The following is a 23,954-nucleotide window of genomic DNA, read 5'->3' on the forward strand; positions in this document are numbered from 1 at the left end:
GGGAAGGGACAGGCCTTCAAGGGGGGTGCAGGCCTTCAAGGTGGGACAGGCAGACCTTTAAGGGGGGACAGGCCTTTGGGGGGGGACCATGATTTAGAAGTACACGGAGGGAAGGGGGTGTTCAAAGAGACATGCATATGCCAAACTTTGGGGGGGGGAAGAAATAATGGGTCTGAAAATAGAGGAGAGGGAGAGAGAAGATGGACCATGGGATTTAGGGAGGGAAGGAACAGAAAGGGAGAGAAATTGGACACAAGGGATGGTGTGGAGGAGGGATAGAGATACTGGATAGGAGGGTAATTAGGAAAAGAAACGGAGAGATGGTGGACTCTGGGATGGTGGGGAAGGAGGGAGAGATGCCGGATGAAAGGGTATTTAAGAAAAGGTGGATCTGTGGAGGGAGATGAAAAAAAGGAAAGATACCAGACTTCCTGGGAAGGGAAGGGAAATGGAAAGGGAGGACAGAGTTGGCAGATGGATGGTTAGCATGCAGAAAGAAGGATACCCTGGCAAGCAAGTTATCAGAAGAAAACCAGAGCCTTGGACCAACAAGATTTGAAATATAACCAGACAACAAAAGGTAGAAAAATTAATTTTATTTTCTGTTTTGTGATTATAACATGTCAGATTTGAAATGTGTATCCTGCCAGAGCTGGTGTTGGACTGCAAACGTGAGCTAGGATTTAACAGAAAGAGGAAAAGTCCTTTTTGTTTCTTTATTTTATTTACACCACAGCGCCAGTGTGGTTAGGAGAAGCCAAAGGGGGTGAAAAAGCTATAAAACCCACCAGGAGTTTTGAAAAAAATCACCCAACTGGGCAGGAAAATCGAATTGAAAAACCAATTCAATAGGGCTGAATCGAATCAAAATTTTTTTTTCCTGTATCTGGCAGCATTAGTTTGCGCTACTGTCTTAGACTTTAGGACCTGGGATTGGGGAGAGATGGCATCCTCAGTACTTTATAATGCAAGTGAAATGAGGATTTGGTCAGACTTTTGAAGGGTCTGCAGAAAAAAAATATTGTATAGGCCGGGGACATGAGACAGCAGGAAATGGGAACTTTTCTTCCTTCTATTTTTGTGAATGGAAAGGCTGAGGATGTCAGAGAGGTCAGTTAAAATATGTGCTTTATAAGAAAATATAATAATGTGTTTTATAAAGTTTATAGCATAGCTGGCCTACCCAGTGAGGTGTTCCTAGTGGTGATGGTGGCAGCGTGTCAATGTGTTGAGAGGAAGAGGTGGTCTGGGAAATTCTGCTGAGCAAACTCCGGGCCCATTTCCACCCCCCAGTTAGTCCACTCCACTCAACTGATTCACACACTGAGTGGGTCTTTGGGTGTTGTTTTGGGATCTCTTCCAGTGGTTTATCTCCTTCTGGTCCAAGGAAGGAAACTTTGTTATCCTTAGCATTGACCTACAGAATATGTTTGGAACAGCGCTGCTTGTGTGGCATTAGGCTATGTAGTGATCGAAAGAAAAAAACAGACCTTTGCACATTTTTGCACTATATGGTGGGTGTATGAGGAGATTCACATTTCCTGCACAGCTAAGTCCATGTGAAGTTACCTTGTGCTGTATTTGACATCTAGCAAGGTCTCTGTTTGAAAGGAAAGATCTAAACTTAAAAATGAAGTGGCCAGAAGTTATGGTAAAAGCAGATAGTGTAGCTGGTTTTAAGAAAGATTTGGACAAATTCCTGGAGGAAAAGTCCATAATCTGTTATTAAGACATGGGGGAAGTGTCTGCTTGCCCTGGATTGGTAGCATGGAATGTTGCTACTCTTTGGGTTTTGACCAGGTATTAGTGTCCTGGATTGGCTACCATGAGAATGGGCTACTGGGCATGATGGACCATTGGTCTGACCCAGTTAGGCTATTCTTATGTTATGTTCTCATCTGTAGGGGCCTTTGTTTTCACTTCTTATTTTAATGTATTTTTTTTCTGGGAACTTATCAGTGTTTTTTATAATGGGAACAAAAATGGAAGAGAATTAATGTGTGTGGAATGGGGGGTAACTAATTTCTTCAGCTAAATAATTCAATCCACTTCAAACAGACATAGGAGAACTTGTGCACCATTCACACACCCTCCAACCAAAAACGTCAAAAGAAAAAAACTGTTCGACAACCTCCTAGCCATTCGAGCTGCAACACTCGACCCCCAACTCTACAACCAATTGATATCAACCACAGACTGCAAAACCTTCAAAAAGAAATAAAAACCCTTCTATTCAAAAAACACATAAAACCGAACTAACACAATCAGAACTGTCCCAAGCATCACCTGCAACTACTCCATATGTACTTCTAATGTCATGACAATTTAGACATAATTTATGTTATGTTATGTTTGGAATAATGGTTACATATATGAGGTTCAATAAAAGAAAATTTTCACTGCCTGTTTCTATTCTGACCATTTATTCCATTTCATGGTTATTGCAAAAAAAAAAAAAAAAAAAATTTTTTTACATGGGGGGGGGGGTGTCAAAAAATGATGGGCCCCGGGTGCCACATACCCTAGGTACGCCACTGCTTTCAACCACTGTTTCATCCCTCCTTCCAACTACAGAATGACACAGGGACAAATTTGTCCTCTTCCCCACAGGAACTCAATTTCTCCATCCTGTCCCCGCAAGTTTTGTCACTATCCCTGTCCCATTCCTGTAAGCTCTGCTTTAACCGCACAAGCCTTGAACACTTATGATTTTAAAGTGTTTGAGGCTTGTGCAGATGAGGATGGAACTTGCAGGAATGGGGCGGGGACAGGAAAAGAACTCGCGGGGACGGAAAAATGAGTTCCCACGGGAATGGGGGAAAGTTCCAACAACCATGTTATGCAAGTCTGTCAATGAAGCTGTCTCTTCCTATAACACTATTTTCTCCTCTGCTCAAGATACCCTTGCTACTCCCATTCCATGCTTTGTAAGGTATGCCAAACCGCAGCCCTAACTGACCTCTAAAATTTGCTACATACATTCTAATGCTCAATCTGCTGAATGTGTTTGGCTCAAATCCCATACTCATGCTGACTTCCTGCATTTCAAATTCCTATGGACCTCCATTCAGTCTGCTCTTTCACTTGCCAAACAAGACTACTACACCCATTTGATTAACTTCTTGGCTCCAACCCTCGCTGCCTCTTTGCCACACTGAACTCTACTCAAGGTTCCCTCACCTCCACCCCCACCTCTTAACTTTCTCCCTGAATTATGGTTCACAAGATTAATCCTGAGTTATCAACCAGGTCACCTCAATCTCTCCTTTCTGCAGTCCATTCTGTCAACTTTCCTTCAACCCATGCCACTTTTTCTTCCTTTTCTGAAATCACTGAAGAGAAAATTGCACATTTTATTTCCTGCTCCCAAATTCATATTTTGACTTTTTTACACTATGGTTTCCATTGAAAAATAAGTCCAATCTAGTTGGTTTTAAAATGGCCAAGATAAAATAATATAGACTTGGTGGCAAAAAACAAATTTCTAGCTCACCTTCTCCAGAGCAGCTAGTTCAGGTAGCCAATTTGGTTGAGGTTCTGTAGCGTCCCCTGAGCTGTGTGTTTTAAACTAACTGAGGAGAATGCAAGAACTGCTGTTTTCCATGTTACATTGCCAAACTACTGAAAACTGATATATACAAAATGATAGAATTTGAATGTTCCAGAATATCCAGAGGTTGATATTCATAAGTATATAAATGTCTGGTATTGGGTATCTAAGTGCTTTTGTCTGAAAATTAGTCATCAGTGAATGGAAAAATTTGAGCTATATATGTTATTGTATGACCAAAATGTATCAGCGTGTTCTGGGGTGGAGCCTAAAATTATGAAGCCTAAAATAGAAGTCTTAATCTTATATAGATAACTTATATGTATAAATTTATTCAAATAACCTACTTCAGCAGTCTGATTTAATTCAAAAAGGCTGGTTGAAAATCTGCATAAATATATGGATAATTTATTCATATATGAATTAAACAGTGACTAACCACTGAATTTAGACCTTCTGATATCTTGAGATTTGAGGAGGTAATTTTCAAACTTTCCACTTCAGTGCATAATCTGAAACTACGTATTTTGTATCCATGGAGTTTGCAACAGATTTGGAAGGGATAATACTCATTTGCGTACTTAGGGCCTGATTCTCAAAAATGTACGTCCCAATGGCAGGCGGCGGTGGTAGGCAACCTACCACCATCTGGCAGCCAATCTGGATGCATGTTTTTTTTTAAAAAAAACTCTCTAAGGCAAGACACCCACCCACATTGTAGTCCTCCAGAGAGCATCTACAGAGACCCGCAGAGTATCTATACTTAAGCATGTCCAAGGTCACACCCACATCCTGCTGTTTAATTGTAAATAAAGGACTGATGTGAATGAAGTGGCATGGCCCCTGAGGAAAATAACGTGAAACGATTGAGTAACCGTCGGGCTTAAGTTAAGTGCTTCTTCATATTTACACTATTTTGAATGCACTTCTTTTTGTTAATGTAAAGCAGACTGATGATGTATAACTTCTCCCTCCGTATTCGCGGTGGATACGGGCAGAACATAGCCACGAATATGGAAAAACCGCGAATAACATTTCAACAGTTATTCATTGTTTTTCTGTTAAAAGCCCAAAAAAAGACACAAAACCGTGAATAAAATTACCTGTTCCTGTCAAGAAAGTGCTGTGATTTCCTTTGAATAACGCTGATGATGTATACACTTCTCCCTCCGTATTCGCGGTGGATACGGGCAGAACATAGCCACGAATATGGAAAAACCGCGAATAACATTTCAACAGTTATTCACTGTTTTTCTGTTAAAAGCCCAAAAAAGACACAAAACCGTGAATAAAATTACCTGTTCCTGTCAAGAAAGTGCTGTGATTTCCTTTGAATAACGCTGATGATGTATACACTTCTCCCTCCGTATTCGCGGTGGATACGGGCAGAACATAGCCACGAATATGGAAAAACCGCGAATAACATTTCAACAGTTATTCACTGTTTTTCTGTTAAAAGCCCAAAAAAGACACAAAACCGTGAATAAAATTACCTGTTCCTGTCAAGAAAGTGCTGCGATTTCCTTTGAATAACGCTGAGGATTGATTTTCTCTGTGCATCACTGGGAGCTGGGAGCTTCCTTTGATGTAAATTTGGGGGCGGAGCCTGTGCACAAAAAAACGCAAATAACCGAAACCACGGACAACGAAACCGCAAATATGAAGGGAGATGTGTACACTACTCCAGTAAAGGCATGAAAGTGATTTGAGTAATGGCCAGGGTGTATACAGTCTGAATAATTAGAATATATTGTATCAGTTTGCTCTCTTTGTAGATTTTAAAATGCAAACTACATTAATATTTTCTAATCAATCCAAAATGCCCTGGAAACACTTCCTCCAAATGTAGCAACAATTATTTGCAATTTAGAATCCCGCATACAATTTTAGCTGGATTGAGGGAGCATAATATTTAGATCATTAATTTATTTGAATACGTCGCTATGTCAGTGGCTTTGAAAATTATTTGCAGTTAGCTAACAATAGAAATTTGGTTAATGGCAATGTATTTCTTTAGCTGCTTTTAGTAATGTGACATCTTATGCTTTGTACTTGGCAGGAATTAATTCCAGAATTTTACTACCTACCAGAAATGTTCGTCAACAGTAATGGATATAATCTAGGGGTCAGAGAAGATGAAGTAATTGTGAATGAAGTTGAACTTCCATCTTGGGCAAAGAAACCTGAAGACTTTGTCCGCATCAATAGAATGGTAAGAACATTTAACCTTTAGTTCAGCTGGTTTAACAGACAAATTCATTGCAGCATATTAATAGTTCAATTAAATTTAAAGAGCTAGAGCTAAAATTTAAAAGAACAAAAAGTTGTCTCTATCAGGTTTGATAGAGTAATAATAGCCAATAATGGATGCAAATTTCTGGCAGTTTTCCCTTTGTAAAAACAATTGACATGTTTTAAAATGAACACTAAATATCCAGAAGAGTTATTGTAACTCTAGGAATTCAGTTACCTGCCTGATGAGCCTTTGGATCTGGAGGTGGTATATAAGAAATTATAAATAAAGTACAGTATTGTATATTGTACCAAGTGCCATTCAGGTTTTGGATATGCATAAACTTGCATTTAGATGTTTATATTCCATAAACTTCTAAATTGTGATATAAGCTAGGATATACATATCTACAACTTTTTTAAATGTACATATGGTTTATAAGATTTGTTGAATTGCCTTTTTTTTACAACATAATTCAAGGCAATGTACAATAAAGTTAAGTAATAGAAAAGAATTTCACTAATTTATAGAATAGCATTTCATTCACACAAGAAAACAATCATAAAGTCTAACAGTGAACTATAGTGTCTCATTTGTGCTCCATCAGAAAGTACACTTAATCAATTAAAAGCCTCTTTAAATAGATAAGTTTTAAGGCTGGATTTAAAATGTTTCAAAGATGATTCAGCCCAGATCTGAGCGGCAGACTGTTCCAGAGAAATGGAGCCATAAAATAAAATGCACTTCATGTAGACTCCCAGTAGGCCTGAGATGGGATAAGAAGAATAAGTCTAGGGCCATTGATGGAGTGGAGTAACCAAGCAGCAGTATATAGAATTGTTAATTTGGACAGATAGTCTGTTAATCCAGTGTTGAGTTCCTTGAATATCAAGGTAATTATTTTAAATTGAATTCTATAGCTGACTGGGAGCCAATGTAATTTTTTGAAAAGTGGGGTAATATGGCAAGGGATATGGTCTGGGCATGTTTTGGGTAGGCCTAAGAGATAAATGTATGTTCCCACTTTATCAGCAGATCCTGTTTTAAAATAGTAGCTGAACTTGAGAGATCCTGACCTGGATATCTCAATTCCAATTTGTTCATCCTGTCTAAAATCTGCTTCTACACCACTCTGTTTTCATTTCATTTATTAAAAGTTGTAAGTTGCCAGTGTGACTAAATAAAATCAATCAAAACAGTTTACATTAAAAATTAATAAGAACTCATCTGCTAACATCAACTTCCTAAAGTAGAAATATGTTTTAACACAAATGCAATAACTGAATGTGCAACCTTTTATTTAGCATTCATGATCTGAAATATACATTGTACTAGTAAAAAGTATATTTTCACAAAAAGCACATTAAAAATATATGAATTTGGAAGATTGTCCTTTAATTTAAGAAAATAGCTGCATTATTTGGTTCTGGACAAAACTGGGTTATTTAATGAATGTTATACTGTTTTTAGACTAATATAAGAATAATCCATAATCTTGAATGCTTACTTAACCCTTATAGGCATTTGAGATTCATGACCAGCCTTCTTACCCTCTCACCCCAAACCTTGCTTCTTACATAGATATTTCTGTAAGCATTAACATAATGTTTTTCAGTAAATTTAGAGGCTCTTTTACTGCTTACAATGCTATTCGTGTTTCCAATATTCACAATTTTGCATATCCTCATGTATGCAAATTATGGCTGCTATTTGCCATTTTCACCACTCTATTCACATATTTGCAGACCTGCATATTTAAAAATCAGCCTTCTTTGCTTTTGCTTCTGAAAATGGTCTCCAAGGCCCTGATTCTGCAAAACGCATCTAAAGTTAGGCACAGTTTGGATGTTCAAGATTGGCCTCCTTTGTAGAATCACGCTCAGCAATGATGAGCACTGTTTAGACATCCAAATTTTGAGACGTCCTTTAGAGAATCAGGTTTTAGGCAAGTTAGAAGTCCAAACAGTGTCCTTAATGTTATAATATTATTATGACGTTATTAGAATGGTGATTTTATGGTGTTTTTCATTATAATTGTGATATTGGGAGTTGGATCTGTTTAATGCTTTTATTTATTTCTCTTCCATCAGAGAGAGTGACTGGGAGTCAAACCAGCAACATTAAGTGTAGAAGGCTGTAGGTTTAACCAGTGTGCTAAACAATGAGCTAGCAAGTTGCATAGCAATTGTAAAACTAGTTCCTATAGGCATTGTAAAGGAGGTTTACTTTTGAGCATAGTTTGGGCTTCAGATAGACCTGAGTTCTATGGATGGAACTTAGGCACAGTTTGGACGTCCTTAATGCAATCTTCCAAATAGCTCTTTGGGTTTTTATTTTTGCTTTATTAAGCTCAAAATACATTTAATAAGGCACCACATAAACAGGGCACATCAAAACAGATATATTGCATGCAAAACCTTCTATTTTTGTGGACAAACAGCAATGTTATTTGCTAATTAGAGGAAAAGATCCATTAACTAAAGCAGAGCATATGAAAAAAAACATAGCTTTAGGTTTCTTGCTAAAAAGCTACCTTTTTTTCTGACTAAACAGTGCTCTAATCAGCTCATTACTGAAAGCAAGGAAAGCACATGAAAAAAAATATAGATTGCATACATAACAGCATTTGTAAAAGCTTAAAATCAGATACAGACCTAAGCATGGCTTCTACTTCATTGCAAATGGAGGTGTGCAGTTGCACAATGCTGACCTCATTGTGAGATCATCAAGGTGCACTTGCAAGGTAAAATTCCACAATTAGAATATGTGCTGGGATTTGAACCCATGACCTCTGGAAGATGGGAACAGGGCTTTTACCCATTGAGCCACAGCAGCTTCCACTAAAGTCATTTTTCCTCACATCTAATATGATAGATTAGGGATCTACTAAGCTATGATCTTCTCGGGTATTTTCACCTTCACATGGCTAGGATCATTAAGCTCTTATGGTAGGAACCCCCACAAACTGAAAGGAAGCAGCTGTGGCTCAGTGGGTAAAAACCATGTGCTCATCTTCCAGAGGTCATCGGTTTAAATCCCAGCACATATTTTAATTGTGGTATTCTACCTTGCAGGTGTACCTTGATGATCTCACAATGAGGTCAGCATTGTGCAGCCATACACCTCCATTTGCAATGAAGTAGAAGCCATGATAAGGTCTGTATCTGTTTTTTTCTGATTTCAAGCTTATGCAATCTATATATTTTTTTCATGTGCTTTCTTTTCTTTCAAGAATAAGCTAATTGGAGCACTGTTTAGTCAGAAAAAAAGGGTAGCTTTTTAGCAAGAAATCTAAAGGTGTGTTTTTTTCATATGCTCTGCTTCAGTTAATGGATCTTTTCCTCTAATTAGCAAATAACATTGTTGTATTTCCACAAAAGTAGAGGTTTTACATGCAATATATCTGTTTTGATGTGCCCTGTTTATGTGGTGTCTTATTAAATGTATTTTGAGCTTAATAAAGCAAAAATAACTTCTATTTTCCCATAGATGAATTATTTCATTATTCACAGTTTGTGAAGCTTTTCAGGAACCATACTGCTATGAATAGCATGAACAAATTGTATTATGTTTTAACCAATGGCATAGTGATGAGACTGGCAGGGCTCTTTAAGCACCACCAGCTGAAGACTCTCAGCATCTCTTCCTTCTGGTGATCAGGGGGGCAGGGCCAACTCAAGCTATGGCCCTGGCCCAGGCTGCTGGAGATATAAAGGGTGCCAAAATTCCAGTCCAGTCTAGATTCAAACTTCTAGAGGGATAGATGCTGTACTGGGATTTTGGCACCCTTTATCATCAGTACTCTGAGCCAGTGCCTCACCTGGTCCCACAGGAGGGAGAGATGAAAGAGAGGGAGGGGGAGTACCAGATCACAAGTGGTGGTAGGGAGGAGAATAGGAGTAGAGAAATATCAGATTTTGTGGGTGGGGGGTGCCAATGCAAACATTGGCTCAGGGTACCAATATCTTTTGCTAATATCTTTTCTAGTAGATAGGTGTGTCATTCTGGAGCCCTGCCCTGTCAGTTATTTCTCCACCTGTCTCCTCTCTCAATCAGACAGTTCAAGTCAAAGCTGAGATTTTGATGTCAGTCAGCCCTCAAGGGTATGAAGAATGATGTCTTGCTATAGCACATTGGGGAATGTTTGAACTCCATAAATGTTTCTGTTTGGTATGGTTATACCAAGTTTGGATTGTTATACTTTACAGAGCAGAACAGCATGGTGTTTTGAGGAGTCCCCTGTACCTCTCCTTCTTATGTATTTAGGGCTATTGCCTGCTTTGGTACAAATTGAAGGGGGCAGCAAAACTCTCGGTAGAAGGAGAAGGAGTTGCAAAACTGGAGTGGATTCCTTCTGCATAGCTCGTGAGCATGGGGAGAATACCCTACTGTCCAGAATGACACACTTATCTACTAGAAAAGATATTAGCAAGGGAAGAATCAAATCTCTTTTTAACTCTGTTCCAGGACACAGGCAGTAGTTCTTACCAGCATTTAACAGACATGGAAGGGCCCAGCTTCTGTTAAAAACCATGATATCAGCAATTCACACTGTGCATCGCAGAGCTTTTCTTCCTTAGGTTTACATTGAAGGCCTGTTTCTTCCTGCTCTAGGCCTCTCTCTCATATTATGCTCTGGATTTTTATTCCTCCCTGACTAGACCGTGTCTGCCTGGCTAAGCAGTCTTTAGCTAGAATTTTCTTATGGCTCTGTGTAGGAGTGTAGTTAAGGGGAACTGGGTTTATTCCTCATATTCCATCACAGTTCTGGGATACTGCAGAAGACATGATGCCATTCTTAAAGTAACATAAGATATTGAGTTAGGGTGGCCATTGAGTTAGAATCATCATAGTCTGTATTTACATATTTCCTGCAACAGTGCAGTAGATTGATATATAATTATATATTTCCTGCACCGGTACAGTGGATTTGTATATATAATTAATCAAATTACATAGTTATAATCTTTTTTTAAAGACTGAAAATTTTTCTCTCTAGAAAGCATGGAAAGAAATCATTAATCTGAGTTACCTATAGAAGCAGTTATTTTAGATTTTAAAATGTCATTTATTCATTAAGAATTTCTGTACTTGTTTAATTTATCCATAGAAAGCCAAATTGATTACTACTGACTTACTCATGAAACATTAATAAAGCATTGTGCTCAATGCTAACATGATTATAGCATGATGTTAGTGATGTAACAGAGGACAGAAACTATAAGAGTCCCTGATAGCATTATCTAATGTTGGGTTCATCAATCATAATCTACCAGTTTTCAAAAAGCCTTTCACAGATGTGCATCTGTATGCTTACTCAGTCCCTGAATCCCAACAGATCTGTGGTGATACTGGAAGCCAGAAATAGAAATATATAAAGCCAGTAACTGAAGCATGTTAACTGGCGGTAAAGCATTAATGCATAGCTTTAGCAAACAATGTTTAGTTTACAAATGTGGCATCAGTGTTATAACTCCTTGACAACCATAAAAATATTACTACGGTATATTTTGAAATATATCACTAGTGTTTTTAATTCCTCTTATACATTAATACTCTCAGCATAATTTGTAAGTGATATTTATTGAGGAGAAATATTTTCAAAAGAATTTTTACCAAGATGTCAAAGGGGTTACATAGATAAAATATCGGCAGATCATTGTGTTCACTTACTTTCATGGTGCATGCACCCTTAGTCACAGGTGAAATAACCAATTCTGTTGGTAGATATAAGGAAAGAAAATTATGCACAGGGATTTCACTTTGAATTTCCCATAGGTACTTTGCTCCTGCTATAAAACAGGTACATGGAAGTCACTAACCTGCAGTATATCAGTAGTGCAGGTTAGTGATTTCCCTGGTACATGAATAATACAGTTTACAATTAATCTTGCAAATTATATTATTCATTATTGCCTGAGATCATAAAGCACCAAGCTGTGGCTCAGTGCTTCTGGGCCATATCTTTAAAGGGATTGGCATTAGTTATCCCCCTACCCCTGAAATCACCCCCCATATCGCATACCCATCAATCTATGCAATGACCTCCCCCTCCCCCCCCCCGAAAAGGCCCTCATGTCCTCCATGGCCCCACCCCAACCTACTTTTACAAATCCCTGGGTGGGTGGGTAGGTATGGGGCAGAAACAATCTCAGGTATCTCCTGTCCCTCCTGGTGCCAAATTCACCAGCTACTTCTAATGCTAATCACATGGTACTTCTACTAGTGGTTAAGCTGCCACTGTTTTAAACCTGGTGTTGGCAGGGGCAGGAATGACTGGAAATTACTTAAGAACATAAGAATTTCCATACTGGGACAGACCAAGGGTCCATCAAGCCCAGTATCCTGTTTCTAACAGTGGTCAACCCAGGTCCCAAGTAGCAAAACAGATTCTATCTTCTTATCCTAGGAATAAACAGTGGATTTCACCATACCCACTAGACTCAAAGGATTTCTAAAGGTGGCCCTGATGTTTCGGAGGTGTGTGCTAAGGGAGGATGGGGAGCTTTGGAGGTGAGGGGGTGCTCTTCAGGCATTGTATGTTACATAGGTGGAACTTCCTAGGGAGGGGGGTGATATGAGGAGCAAATTTATGCCTTGCCTCTTTAAGATGTAGCTTGGGAAAAGCATGTTTGGTTTTTCAAACAACCCCAGAAAGAGGTATTTTCAGAGATGTGTGCTTCTACAAAATTCACTGTGACTAATGTTTTTTGTTCTCCATTTTCCTGGCCCTTTGCCTAGGCATGTGCTGAGGCTTAAGCAGATGGTAGGTTCAAACAAATACCCAAAGGAAGGTTAGTGTCATAAACATCAGTACCGTCGCTGTCTCTGCAGGAACAGAGCTAGATGGGCTACTGCATACTGCCAGTTCCTTCTCTGACACACCCAGCTTCAGCTCAGTCTGAGCAATGCCCAAAAACTCCATCAAGCTCAGATACCTCAACGTCAAGTATCTAAATCAAGGCATGCATTGTTGTTAAGTGAGCATATTTCATCATCCCATTCTCAACACTCCTTTCGATGTTCATCAAGACACTCACATTAACCATCATCCTTAAAGATCTCAATCTGTATACTTTGGAGGAAATGCAGGAAAGGGGAGATATGATAGAGATGTTTAAATACCTACGTAATATAAATGTGCATGAGTCGAGTCTCATTTGAAAGGAAACTCTGCAATGAGAGGTCATAGGATGAAGTTAAGAGGTGATAGGCTCCGGAATAATCCGAGGAAATACTTTTTTACAGAAAGGGTGGTAGATGCATGGAACAGTCTCCCGGAAGAGGTGGTGGAAACAGAATTCAAAAGGACCTGGGATAAGCACGTGGGGTCTCTCGAAGAGAAAAAGAGATAATGGTTACTGCGGATGGGCAGACTAGATGGGCCATTTGGCCTTTATCTGCCGTCATGTTTCTATGTTACCATGCTCATATGGGGAGCCCACTTCAATTGGCTCCATACTCAAGGAAGCTAGAATCCTCATGAGAAAACTCTCCACGTCAATTTCTTTGAGCTCTAAGCAATCCACAGTGCTCTATGCACCTAGATCCTTTACCTGGGCATTGACTCCTAATATGGAACCCTGCATCATGTAGCTATAGTTTGGGTTCCTCTTTCCCACATGCATCACTTTGCACTTGCCCACATTAAACATCATCTGCTATTTTTATATCCAGTCTCACAAGGTCCTCTTGCAATTTTTCACAATCCTCTTGTGACTTAACTTTAAACAACTTTGTGTCATCAGCCACCCCCCCCCCCCCAAAGGAGAAAAAAAGGTTGACTCAAATATAAGACAGGGAGGGATTAATATTCCTATTCCCTGCCAGGATCTGTGCCCTTCCCCCTCTCCCTCACACCAGGCTCTGCACTCAGCCCCCCTCACTCCCTGCCAGATTCTGCAACCAGCCCCCCTTCCTCTCTGCCCTGCCAGGCTCTCCACCCTGTCCCCCCTCCCTCCCTGCCAGGTTCTGCACATAGCCTACCCTATCCCCCTCTCTCCCGATGTCCTGCAGGCCTCCACCGGGCCTGCCATATGACCTGGTGGGCCGGAACAGGAGGAATCCCTCCTGTCCCGGCTGACCCTGTTAATTTTTTTTACCTCTCTTCCACCTCCCCACACATACCTTTTTGAATTCCTGGTGGTCCAGTGGTATACCAGGCAGGAGCAAGCTTTCCACACTTATGCCTCACGCTGAACCCCTACCTCAATGGCTGTCTCGAGTTCTCATGGCCCAGTGTGCCGGGATGAGTGAGCTTTCACACTCCTGCCTGGTGCTGAGCTGCTCGCTGAATGGCTGCCCCGAGTTCTAGTAGGACTTATGCGAACTCAAAGCAGCCATTTAGCAAGCAGCTCAGTGCCGGGCAGGAACACGAAAGCTTGCTCTTGTCCGGTACACTGGGCTGCAAGAACTCGAGGTGGCCATTCAGGGAGGAGCTCACCATGGGGCAGGAATATGGAAAGCTCACTCCTGCCCAGTACACCACTGGACCACCAGGGATTCAAAAAGGTATGTGGGAGTAGGTGGGAGGGAGGTAAAAAAAATTGCAGAGTCGGCCAGGCAGGAGATGGGAGGCATCCCTCCTGCCTTGGCCCATCCTACCAGACCATCCAGGCCCAGTGGAGGCTTGCAACAAGTCCTGGAGGGGGTGCGTGGGCAATGACCCCCATTTTTGATCCTTTTTTTTTTTGGCTCAAAAATCTCTACCTCCTATCCCATGACTATCTAATTTCCTCAGAAGTCTTTCATGAGATACTTTGTCAAATGCCTTTTGAAAATCCAAATACACAATATCAACTGGCTCACCTTTATCCACATGTTCATTCACCTCTTCAAAGAAATGCAGTAGATTGGTGAGGCAAGATTTCCCTTGACTAAATACATGCTGGCTTACTCTCATTAATCCATGCTAATGTTGTATATGTTCTGTCATTTTGTTCTTTATAATAGTCTCTACCATTTAGCCCAGCACTGATGTCAGACTCACCGGTCTATAATTTCCTGGATCACCTCTGAAACCCTTTTTAACAACTGGCATTATGTTGGCCACCCTCCAGTATTCCAGTACTATGCTGGATTTGAAAGGAAAATTACAAATTTATAACAATAGCTCTGCAAGTTCATTTTTCAATTCTATTAGCACTCTGGGATGTATACCGTCTGGTCCAGGCAATTTGCTACTGTTCAATTAGTCAAACTGACCTTTTACATCTTCCAGTGTTACAGAGATTTGTTTGAGTTTCTCTGGTTGATCAGAATTGAACACCATTTCTGGCACCGGTAACTCCCCCACATCTTCCTCGGTGAAGACTGAAACAAAGAATTCATTTAATCTCTCTGCTATGTCCTTGTCTTCCCTTAGAGACCCTTTTACCCCTCAGTCGTCTAGCAGTCCAACTGATTCTTTTCCCAGCTTCTTGCTTTTAATTTACCAAATTAAGTTTTTAATGTGTTTTTGCTTCCAGCACAATCTTCTTTTCAGGGTCTCGCTTTGGCTTCCTTATTAATGCCTTGCATTTGACTTGCCATTCCTTGTGCTGTTTACAATTATTTTCAGTCGGATCCTTCCTCCAATTTCTGAAGTATTCTCTTTTAGCTCTAATAGCTTCATTCAACTCACTCATTAACCACGCTGGCTGCCATTTGGTCTTCCTTTCTCCTTTTTTAATACATGGAATATATCTAGTCTGGGCTTCCAGGATGGTATTTTTGAATAACATCCATGCCTGATGTAAGTTTTTGACATTTACAGCTGCTCTTCTAATTTCTTTTCTACCATTCTCCTCATATTATCGTAGTCTCCATTTTTAAAGTTAAGTACTGTTGTATTGGTTTTCCTGTGTGATTATGTGATTATATCAAATCTGGTCATGTTATCACTGTTATCAAGTGGCCCCAGCACCATTACCTCTCACACCAATTCATGCGCTCCACTAAGAGCTGGGTCTAGAATTGCTTCACTTCTTGTCGATTCCAGCTATTCTATAAAGCAATCCTTGAATTCATCAAGGAATTTCCCTAGCATGCTCTGATGTTACATTTACCCAGTCAGTATTGGAGTAGTTGAAATCACCCATTATTATTGTGTTACCCAGTTTGTTAGTCTCCCTAATATCTGATAATATTTCATCATCTGTTCATTCATCCTGGTCAGTACATTCCTATCATTGTCCTTTTTCCCTTTACACATGGAATTTCTACCCATAGGGATTCCAAGGTGTGTTTTTGCTCCTGTAGAATTTTCAATCCATTCCATTCAAGGCCCTCCTTAACATATAACGCTAAGCCTCCACCTATTCGATCCACCCTATCACTGCAATATAGTTTGTACCCTGGTATGACAGTGTCCCGTTGGTTATCTTCCTTCCACCAAGTCTCAGAGATGCCTATTTTATCTATCTTTTCATTTAGTGCAATACTGTATATTCTAACTCTCCCATCTTGTTTCTTAGGCTTCTGGCATTTGCATTCAGACATTTGAAACAATGTTTTTCATATCTATTTACAATTTGCTCAGCAATGGGCATAGCTAATTTGTAATCTTTAAAATCAGTCTGCTCTGTATTTAAGGAAACCTGTTTTATGTGGCCTGTATTGCATTTCCAATCTCGCTATCAGGAAGCTATGTCTTTTCTTTTATGGTGGTATCTTTTAAAGATACCTTGTTACGAACCATGTTGTTTTAAGCAGTTGATGGTGTTTTCATTTAAAACTGCCAGCAGCCTGGTTCCATTCTGGTTAAAGTGGAGCTCCCCCTTCCCCAGAATGTTACCCAGTTCCTAACAAATCTAAAATCCTCCTCCCTGCATCATTGCTTCATCCACACATTGAGACTCTGGAATTCCGCCTGTCTTCTGGATCCTGCGCATGGAATAGGGAATTAGGAATTTATTTTTATTTTTTAAAGGATGGTTAACAAGACTAAGAATGTTATAATGCTTCTGTATTGCTCCATGGTGTGATCTCGCCTTGAATATTGCATTCCGTTCTGGTTGCCTTATCTCAAGAAAGATGTCACAAAACTATAAAGGTTCAAAGAAAAGCAACTAAGATGATAAAGTGGATGGAATACCTCTCGCATGAGTAAAGACAAAAAAAGGTTAGGGATTTTGATCTTGGAAAAGAGACAGCTGAGGGGAGATATGATTGAAGTCTACAAAATCCCGAGTGGTGAAGAACAGGTACATTTGGATTGATTATTAAACTGTCAAAAATTACAAAGACTAGGGAACACTCGAAGTTACAGGGAAATATTGTTAAAACCAATAGGAGGAAATATTTTCTCACTCAGAGAATAGTTAAGCTCTGGAACACATTGCCAGAGGTTGTTGTAAGAGTGGTTAACATAGCTGGTTTTAAGAAATGTTTTGACAATTTCCTGGAGGAAAGTCCATCATCTGTTATTGAGACAGACATGAGGAAAACCAATGCTTTCCCTGGATTAGCAGCATGGAATGTTGCTACTATTTGGATTTTGCCAGGTACTAGATTGGCTACTGAGCTAGATCTGGATTGGCTACTGAGCTAGATGGACCATTAGGCTTACCCAATAAGGCTGTTCTTATGTTTAGTTCTGAAAATACTACGCCGGAGGTTCTGGAGTTTATCTTCCTACCTAAGAACCTACATTTGACTCCCAGAACCTTCTTATCACATTTCCCTATGTCATTGATACCCACATGAACTAAGACAGCAGGCTCCTCCCTAGCACTGTCAAAAATTTTATCTAGGTGATGCATGAGGTCCATCACCTTTGCACCAGACAGGCTAGTGACCAAACGATCCTCACATCTACCAGCCACCTAGCTATCTACATGCCTAATGATTGAATTTCCCACTACAGCATCCCCTGGTGGTTAGGTCCATGCTACAGAATTGCTTCCTACTTTACCAGGGGATGTTCTCCTTTAAGAAGACCTCTCTCCTCCAAGGCAGCACAGAGGCTGCCATACTGGAGGTGGGACTTCTCTACAACATCCTTGTAGGTCTCCTTTATATGCCTCTCTATCTCCCTCAGCTCTTCCAAGTCTGCTACTCTAGCCTCAAGAGAATCATATTCATTTTCTGAGTGGTAGGAGCTTGTTTGCACCGAGCACACAAATAAGACCTCTTACCAACTGATAGATAATCAAACATGTGCCAGTGCAAAAGACTGTATAGCCCCCATCTTGCTGCTGGACTGCTGCCTGCATCTTAATATTGGGAATTTCTTTGTTAAGTTGCTAAGGGAGTTAAAATGTATATACTGAGGTCCCCTAAGATTGCTAGTTATATGATAGGCTATGGTAAAATTTAATTTTTATTATTATTTTATAATGTTGTAATTGGTAGGTTACCCTCCAAAGGATTTCTTAGACTATTTCTTAAGAGCTAAATACTAGCTAATAGAGATTAGCTAATTACTTTTTTGGCCTTCTAATTGGTTCAAGGAACGATAAATCAGAGATCAGGCCAGGGGTGAGTGAGTGGGAGAGAGGGAATTAAAGACTAAATTGAAGCTGCCTGTGCTTTTTATTGAAACTATAGCAATTTTAAAATAGCTCCTTGAAATGTTAGCCTATGCACTATGCTAAAAAAAAATTAGCCCTAAAACTCCCTGGCTAAGTGAGCAAAGTACTTTAAATAAACTAAGTCCCTAAGCTTATCTAGTTAGCTTTAGGATTCCCTTTTCCCAAATTTGTAAGCAATTTCCCAACAAAGTCTTACCAGTGAAGATCTCTGTCTCTGGAAGTCCTCTCACAGCACCTCTTTAAAATCAGCCTGCTGTGTATTTAAGGAAACATGGTCTACTGTGGCCTTTATTGCAAACTCACTGTCAGGAGGCTCTATCTTTCCTTTTATGTGCCAACGTAACATCAGATCATCTATACACAACCTTCTACCACGATAGGATGCTTCTTCGCACTCATCCTAAGTTCCTCCTGCAGGTTGCTTTGGAATTTCATCTGAACCAGCTTCCCTGTCTTCTTTCCAAGATCACATTATGACCCTTGTGAAGCTGTAAACATGCACTAGCTTATTACTTAGATCGGACCAAACCTCACAGAATTGCCGCTCAGCTGTTCCTGTCAATTTATCCTAACAGGCGTGGAGCTCCTATCACCAAGAGAACCATCTACTCTTGGCTGGTGGACTGTATTTTTTATTTTTTTTGCTATACTCGGGCTGGGCTGATACTTGGAGACCATGACACTGCACATAAGGTTTGAGCAATGGCGACTTCAGTAGCTCATCTATGTTCCACTCCTATAAAGGACTGTAAGGCACCCACCTGGACCTAAATTCATACCTTCATATCCCAATATTGTTTGGAGAATCATTCCAGATGGGATAGTCAGTTTGGTTAAGCAGTTCTGAAAAATTTATTTTCTACTTAGATGCCAGCTTCCTTCCAACTCTTTTGGTTTCACCAGGCTCATGATAGTTGTCAATAATCTTCTCGGAGGCATGATCCTGGCAGCTAGGGAGTCCCACACATGAGAATATGTTGCCTTGAGTTAAAGACTGGCTCAGTGGCAGACTTCAAAGGGTAGTGGTAAACGGTACTCCCTCCGAAACGTCGGAGGTGCTCAATGGAGTACCGCAGGGCTCGGTCTTGGGTCCAATCCTATTTAATATCTTCGTACGAGATCTGCCTCAGGGACTTCAGGGTAAAATTGCATTATTTGCCGACGACGCTAAATTATGCAATGAAGTGGGCAGAGGTACCGTACCCAACAGTATGACATAGGACCTACTTTTACTGGAGAAATGATCTTCTATTTGGCAGCTGAGCTTTAATGCCAAGAAGTGTAAAATTATGCACCTTTGTAGCGGAAATCCTTGCAGAACCTACACTCTGAACGGTGAGACCTTATCTAGAACTGTTACAGAACGGGACCTGGGAGTAATCATTAGTGAAGATATGAAGGCTGCCGATCAAGTGGAGAAAGCTTCATCCAGGGCTAGACAAATGCTGGGTTGCATCCGGAGAAGTTTCTTCAGCTGAAAGCCCGAAGTGGTGATGCCGCTTTACAGGTCCATGATGAGACCACATCTGGAATACTGTGTTCAATTTTGGAGGCCACATTATCAAAAGGATGTGCTGAGAAAGGAGTCAGTTCAGCGATTGGCCACTAGGATGGTCGCTGGACTCAAGGATCTCCCATATGAAGAACATCTAGGTAGGCTGCAGCTATACTCTCGTAAGGAACGCAGAGAGAGGGGAGACATGATAGAGACGTTCAAATATGTTACTGGCCGTATGGAGATGAATGAAGACATCTTTTTCCTTACAGGATTTACGACAACAAGAGGGCATCGCTAAAAATCACGGGTGGGAGATTTCATGGGGACATTAGGAAGTATTTCTTCACCGAAAGGGTGGTTGATCATTGGAATAATCTTCCACTTCAGGTAGTAAAGGCCAGCAAAGTGCTCGATTTTAAGAATAAATGGGATAAACATGTGGGGTCACTTTGAGGAAGTGCTTAGGGGGTGGGTTATTTGAGTGGGCAGACTTGTTGGGCCATCGGCCCTTTTCTGCCGTCATGCTCTATGTTTCTATGTTTCTTCTCCTTGGATAAAGTGTAGTTACTCACCTGTAACAGGTGTTATCTGAGAACAGCAGGCAGATATTCTCATAACTCTCTCACCTCCCCTAGTTTTTTTTCTTACCTGTCTTACTGAACTGATGGTCCCACGAGCCAATGTCGGGTGGGAAGGCACCAGTATGTGTGTGGTATAGGCAGTCTTAAGATTTAAAATGGCAGTACACTTTTTGACTGTCCGTGCCAGGCTCTATGGCACCCACATGTAAGAATATCTGCCTGCTGTCCTTGGATAACACTTGCTACAGGTGAGTAACTATGCTATTTTGCAACATGGAGGGTCAACAACTGTGGCTCACCATGAAAAATCTTCTATTAAGGGTCATTTCTCAAAAATATCTTCATTAATGTTATGAGCAGCCAATTAATGCTTGTATACAGTACATTTTGCGGAGGGAACCTTTTTTTCTGGAATGCTTAGTTTGAACATGGACTGTAGATACTAGCACAACTATGTAACGATTCACAATTCAGAGCTTTTGAGATGCTCTGCAATGAATTTGACCTCCCACTATTGCATTGGTACAAGTGCATACAGCTGAAGCATGCTCTTCAGTCTGCTAGTTTTCAAATGGCCAGCCTCAATGAAGTATGAATTCATAAGAAAATAAGAATAGCTATCGGATGGATGGACAATCTAGCCCACTCTCCTGCTCCCAACAGTGGCCAATCCAGGTCACAAGTACCTAGCAGAATTTCAAAGAGTAACAAGATTTACTATAGAGCTTGATATTAAAAACCTTTTAACTAAATAGGAGAAACTTCCACCAAGTTAAATGTCACTCAGCTAGCTATCCAGGGATATTCAGCAGCACTTACCTGTGATTGGATATCCCCTCTACCATTCAATCAGAAACTAGCTATATTTTGGGTGATCTGAGGGTAGAGTCAGCAGTTATTCAGTTAAGTGTCAATATTTAGCCCTTAACTGTTAAGTTAACTGGACAGATAGGACTACATAATATCAGTTCTGCATTTGTCTATTTTAACTTAACTGGTTAAGGGCTGAATGTCGGCTCTTAACCAGAACAGTCAACACATGCTGGGATATTCAAAGCTGGTACCCAGACATTGCCAGGCATTGGACATTCAGTCCAGGCATGTTTCCTCTGGCAGCAAAAACTTGCTGACTGCTGCTGGCTAAATATGTCTCCATTAGTTTTAATTCTTAAACATTTTTTTTTTTTTTGTGAAAAGTAATATTTCTTTCCTCTATTCTCTGTTATCTTCAGGCCCTGGAAAGTGAGTTTGTCTCTTGCCAGCTTCATCAGTGGATTGACCTTATCTTTGGATACAAGCAGCGAGGGCCAGAAGCAGTTCGTGCACTTAATGTCTTTCACTATCTAACTTATGAAGGTGCTGTGAACCTCGATAGTATCACTGACCCTATCCTCAGAGAGGTAGGTATATATTGCTATTTTGTCCTCAAAAATATTGTCTAATCTAATGCTATCTCAAGGCATTGGCAGATTCTTGCTTGATTCTAAACAAAGTGATGTTGCTTATCTATAACAGATTTTTTTTTCTGTAGACAGGAGGATTGATAAGGCATATAACTGGGGTGATGTCATCTAATGGTGCCAAGGCGGAACTGCTCTCCCAGAGCTCAGAACCCACTCAGTGTGTAAAGTTCAGAGTATGTGTGACCATTCCCAGTAGTCTCAGCTATTCAATTAGTTCTAAAGATGTAAAGGAAAGAAACAATTTGGGGGAAGAGAATGGGATTGTGTGTTTTATCAATCCTGGTGGCTGTGGAAAGCATCTGTGCAGTTCTGCCTTTTCCATCAACAAGCAGGACAGATTCAAGAACACAAGTTGGTATTATGTGGTTTACAAATTTTCTTTAATGTAATAACATGTGACCTTAGAGCAGTCCTCAGCTGCCGAGTCCCCATTTATGCAAGTGATTTACTCTGCTATTTAAACAACTTTGTTTTCTACAGTAGCTATTAGGATTCTGTGAGAGCTGAGAAAAGCAGTGGGAAGATGATGCAGAACCGGGTGTAAACTAGGTAGCTTATAACATTATGCTGTTGCATAATAGGTTTCTGCCGGAGCAACAGCAGCGGTGACGGCAGCTCATATTGCCATCTTTAGTTTTTGTGTTCTGGCAAGACCTGCCTGTTGCCCACAAATCTCCATGGCTTCCCAAATTCCATTTAGAGTTTTTCTCACCAGGAGCCCAGGCTGTATTTATTTTAAAAATTATAGTCCATATAATCCTATGCAGATTACAATCAAAAACATACAAAATAAACATGTATCAATTTAAAAAATATAAAACAAACCATCTCATCAATTTCATATCATCAGTATAACATAGCAGCCCTTCCTCTCCATGTGCCTTCCTTCTACTATCATACTTCATAAAAGGCCCTCACAAATAAATTCATCTTCAACAATTTTTAAAAATTTAATCTTAAATTACACAAACATAGAGTTTATGGAATTTTATTCCATATTACTGATGTAGTATAAGAAAATGCAAATACTCTGGTATTCGAAAAGTGCTCTTTAAGAGAGACAGGTGCATAGCTGATTCTGATCACATTACACACCTAGGTTGATATATTGAGAACAATTGCTTTAAGTGCTATAGTGTAAAGGTTCACAGAGGAAGAGAGGAAAGAAGTCTATAGTGCAGTACAATGTTACAGATGGCTGCCATAGTCCTGGCATGATGCTGCTGTTTACTTTTCCTCCCATGATGATTGCTTATTTCATAGATATAATTAACATTTTAATTTCCACTTGTTTTACTTATTTATAAATATATTTACTGGCACATATTGTTAATTGTTCATTGCAAGAAAGCAAGATGCCACTTACACCTTTCCAATCCATTGATTCTGAATCTTTTGAGAGCTTTAGATCAGTCTTGATATACTTTTTTGGAAAAAGTCATTAAATGAGCAGTGTTTGCTCAAGTATAGGGCTATTGGATGAGATTGCATTTTAAATAGAAACCAATCTGAGTTCTAAAGGGACTGGATGTTTCTTTGCCTTGCTAGATGATCTTTTGTAGTTCACTGATTAAGGTTCTACATCTTGTCTGATGGTATTAGACTTCTATGCTGCATTTCATGTGATGGACCATCCAATTCTCATAGTTCATCTTATTGAGGCAGGAATTCAAGGCCTGGTGTTAGCGTGGTATAGGTATTTTCTTATGGACAGCCAACAGCAGGAAAATTGTCGTACAGCAACCCAGTAAGTCTTGTGTTGAGTTCCACAAAATGGTACTCTACCTCCTTTATAGTTTTATAGTTAAAGAAGATCAGGTCTATTTTTCAACGTAAGTCTTGAGTGGGATATTCTGTTCCTCAACCCAACCTCTTTCCATTTGTTTTAAATGATATCAGATATGAGAATATGTACTCAAGTTCAATTTATTTTGATATACTGCAAAATCATAAAAGGATATCTAAACGATATACAATTTAAAAAGTTTAATGGGGAGGGGGCAATGATATAAAATTAGATCAAAATCAAGACAAGACAAAAAATATGATAGAGAAAAAGAATAAGAAAACACCTGCTACAGGTGAGTGACTTAACTATATTGCATTTGTATGTTATC

General features: G+C 39.9%; 1 protein-coding gene across 1 annotated transcript in view; it reads left to right on the forward strand.

The window, feature by feature from the left end:
- NBEA (neurobeachin) overlaps window positions 1–23,954 on the forward strand; it is an 812,633-nt gene that overhangs the window by 724,241 nt on the left and 64,438 nt on the right. The window contains 2 exon segments of the mRNA XM_033948014.1: window positions 5,610–5,762; window positions 21,607–21,774. Of these exon segments, the coding sequence (XP_033803905.1) occupies window positions 5,610–5,762; window positions 21,607–21,774 (321 nt within the window).

This window comes from Geotrypetes seraphini, chromosome 6 (assembly GCF_902459505.1).
Source record: "Geotrypetes seraphini chromosome 6, aGeoSer1.1, whole genome shotgun sequence".
In the NCBI taxonomy this organism is placed as follows: Eukaryota; Metazoa; Chordata; class Amphibia; order Gymnophiona; family Dermophiidae; genus Geotrypetes; species Geotrypetes seraphini.